This window comes from Teleopsis dalmanni, chromosome 1 (assembly GCF_002237135.1).
Source record: "Teleopsis dalmanni isolate 2A chromosome 1, ASM223713v2, whole genome shotgun sequence".
Taxonomy (NCBI): domain Eukaryota; kingdom Metazoa; phylum Arthropoda; class Insecta; order Diptera; family Diopsidae; genus Teleopsis; species Teleopsis dalmanni.
Genome location: NC_051846.1, coordinates 101,262,344 through 101,265,588, shown reverse-complemented (window position 1 = coordinate 101,265,588; position 3,245 = coordinate 101,262,344). Strand labels below are relative to the sequence as shown.

Sequence of the window (3,245 nt, the reverse complement as noted above, 5' to 3'; positions counted from 1 at the left end):
ATATGAAGCTCAAATGGGCACTACATTCAGCATCAATAGCCGAACCTACACTTCGCGATTTTTCAGCGTGGCTCTCATCTTTAGCAAATGCGGCAAGTAGAGTAGCTACACCTTCTTTTTTAGATAAACCACTAAAAAAGGAAGGACGAGTGCACGTACATCAGACAGCTGAAATGACAACCACGGCAGTTAGGTGTTACATTTGTGGCGGCGGACATAAAATAATGGAATGTGAAATATTCAAGAACGAGCCTACCAATCAACGCTGGCGCATTGTCAAGGAAAAGAAGCTGTGCTGACAATGCTTAGGCGAGCATAGGCGTCGCTGTTTCAATAATAAAGTGTGTGGCATTGATGGCTGCAATGCACGACACCACCCCATGCTGCATTCTCGGATAGACAAATCTACGCCAGCAATATCTTCTACAGCTAACAATGTTTCATCGGATATAGTAGAACAAATAAGTTTAAGTCCATACTCAAACAAAGCGTTACTCAATAACCATAATTCATCAGTGAATAAAAACTGGTCATATTGCCGAATTCTTCCAGTTACTTTATATGGCACCAGAAGGACTATTAACACATATGCATTGATGGAAGATGGGTCAACACTAACGCTTATTGAAGCAAGTCTAGCCGATGAATTGGGAAACAATGGTATCCAGGATGCGCTATGCATTAATTTGACAGGTAATATCAGTCGACAGGAAAATAACTCAAAAAGGCTCAACTTACAAATTTCTGCCAATGCTCCTCAAGCTAAAAAATTCCCATTGAAAAATGTCCGCACAGTAAGCAACTTACGCATGTCAGCAGAATCTTTTGCAGCTGATAAAATAAAACAAGGGTATCCGCATTTAGATGGCTTGCCTCTAGCAAGTTATACAAATGCTGTCCCCATGTTGATTATCGGCGTAAATAATCCAAACTTAATTTCAGCACTTAAGGTGAGGAAGGGTGGCTGGCAAGAGCCCGTGGCGGTGAAAACACGTCTTGGTTGGACAGTTTTTGGTGGTGGTGAATTAAACCCCCGTAACAACTTAAACCTACACAAATGTAGCTGTGGAAAAGAAGCTGATAGGGAGCTTCATGAGTTAGTAAAGACATTTATAGTAAACGAGAATGTCGCGGTGGCTACCCCAAAAGCAGAATTACTTTCAGTTGAGGATCAGCGAGCAGAGGAAATAATGCGCAAGTGCCAGTTACGCGGAAATCGCTACGTTGTCAATTTGCCATGGAACACCGATACGGTCGAATTGCCAAATAGCTTGCCGATGGCATTACGTCGAGCGGAGTGCTTACGTCGAAAAATGCATGGGGACCCCGAATTGTGTCAAAAGCTAAAGGAACAAATCACTACTTTAGTCAGCAAGGGCTACGCAACTGAGTTGCCACCAGAAGCAATTAACGAGCGAGGTGGGAAGATTTGGTATTTACCAATTTTTATTGTGCGCAAACTACTTAAACCGAAAAAGCATAGATTAGTTTGGGATGCTGCATCCAAAGCTGAAGGAGTGTCACTAAACGATTTTTTGCTGAAGGGGCCGGATATGCTGCGACCACTTATAAACATATTATTAAATTTTCGTATACCAAAATTAGCTGTCTGTGGTGACATTGCTGAAATGTTTCATCGAATTCTAGTACAAGAAGCAGATACTGATGCTCAGAGATTTCTATGGTTCAGCGAGACATTTTGCGTTTATAAATTAAATGTAGTTAGCTTTGGTGCGCGATGTTCACCATATATAGCGCATTTTATTCGAAACCTGAACGCAGAAAGAATTATAGCTAAAAATCCTAGAGCAGTGTACGCTATTAAAAACAATCATTACGTGGATGACTTTATAGATTCAACAAATTCCATTGAACAAGCAATAGCATTAGCCGAGGCAGTTCGCAACATACATGAACAAGGTGGTTTCCATATGAGAAGCTGGACAAGTAATGCACCAGAAGTTTTAGCTGCGTTAAACGAAAATGGTGAACAGACGGGTAAGTCGTTTGATAATAATATCGACACACTTCCGATCGAAAAAATTCTCGGCATGTATTGGGACCCGAAGTCAGATTGCTTTAAATATGTTTTAAAATTCGTTCGTTTACGTCGTAATGTTTTTGCAGATGAAATTGTACCCACTAAAAGAGAAGTACTTCAAATTTTAATGTCCATTTTTGATCCATTGGGACTGGCAGCTTGCCTCACATCATATTTAAAAATACTTATTCAGGATATTTGGAGAAGCGGAATCGACTGGGATCAACCACTGGTACCCGATCTTATGGGCAAGTGGTTAGCTTGGGTTGCCTACATGCCTATTTTTGCTAATATTTCTGTACCCCGTTGTTATTCACCATACATAACAGAAAGTTCATGTGATGTACAAATTCATACATTCGTAGATGCGAGTGAGTTTGCTTATGCAGCTGTATCATACTTCCGCATTAAAGATAAATATGGAGTAAGTACGAGGATCGTAGCAGCAAAAACCAAAGTCGCTCCAATGCGACCGATGTCTATTCCAAGAATGGAGCTACAAGCTGCTGTAATTGGTACACGGCTTATGAATACAATATGTAAAGTACACACATTTGATATTAAAAAGCGTTTCATTTGGAGCGATTCCAAAACGGTGCTAAAGTGGTTGCGTGGTGATCCACGTCAATTTCAACAATTCGTAATGTTTCACATTGCAGAAATTCAAGAAGCATCAACCGTGGAAGAGTGGAGATGGGTACCCACGAAATTAAATACTGCAGACAGTGCAACGAAAACAAAACAAAGTCCCGAATATGTGCAGCGGTGGGTCGAAGGACCAGAATTTTTGCTACAAGGACTTAGGTCCGATGGAGACCAGTGAAACTCGTGCAAAATTTTTATATCATCGCGAGACACAACCATGTTTCAATTATGAATATTTTTCATCCTGGATCAAGTTGTATCGTGTAGTTGCAAATTGGCTACTCTACATTGGGAAACTAAAGGCTCGTTGTGGCGGTTTCAATGCTACAAACGTTATTTTGACTGTTCAACATATTGAGCGCGCGAAGCTCTTAATATACAAAAGCGTGCAACAGGAACTACTTGAAGATTGGTCGACACTGAAAATGGGGAGAATAGTAGAAAGGAACAGTCCGTTATATAGGTTGCAGGTGTATATGGATAACAATGAGCTCATAAGAGTAAAAAACAGAGCGAGTAACTTTACGTATGAGTGTAAACCTCAAACTGATTTTATTTT

General features: G+C 40.5%; 1 protein-coding gene across 1 annotated transcript; it reads left to right on the top strand.

The window, feature by feature from the left end:
* The first annotated feature begins 380 nt into the window (after window positions 1–380).
* Window positions 381–2,864, top strand: LOC119662884. Its single transcript, XM_038072557.1, has one exon. The coding sequence runs from the start codon at window positions 381–383 to the stop codon at window positions 2,862–2,864; it is 2,484 nt and encodes an 827-aa protein (XP_037928485.1).
* The last annotated feature ends 381 nt before the right edge of the window (window positions 2,865–3,245 follow it).

Excerpts from the sequence above, each read along its gene's own strand:
- LOC119662884 (XM_038072557.1), top strand. The coding sequence starts at position 381 with ATGCTGCATTCTCGGATAGACAAATCTACGCCAGCAATATCTTCTACA.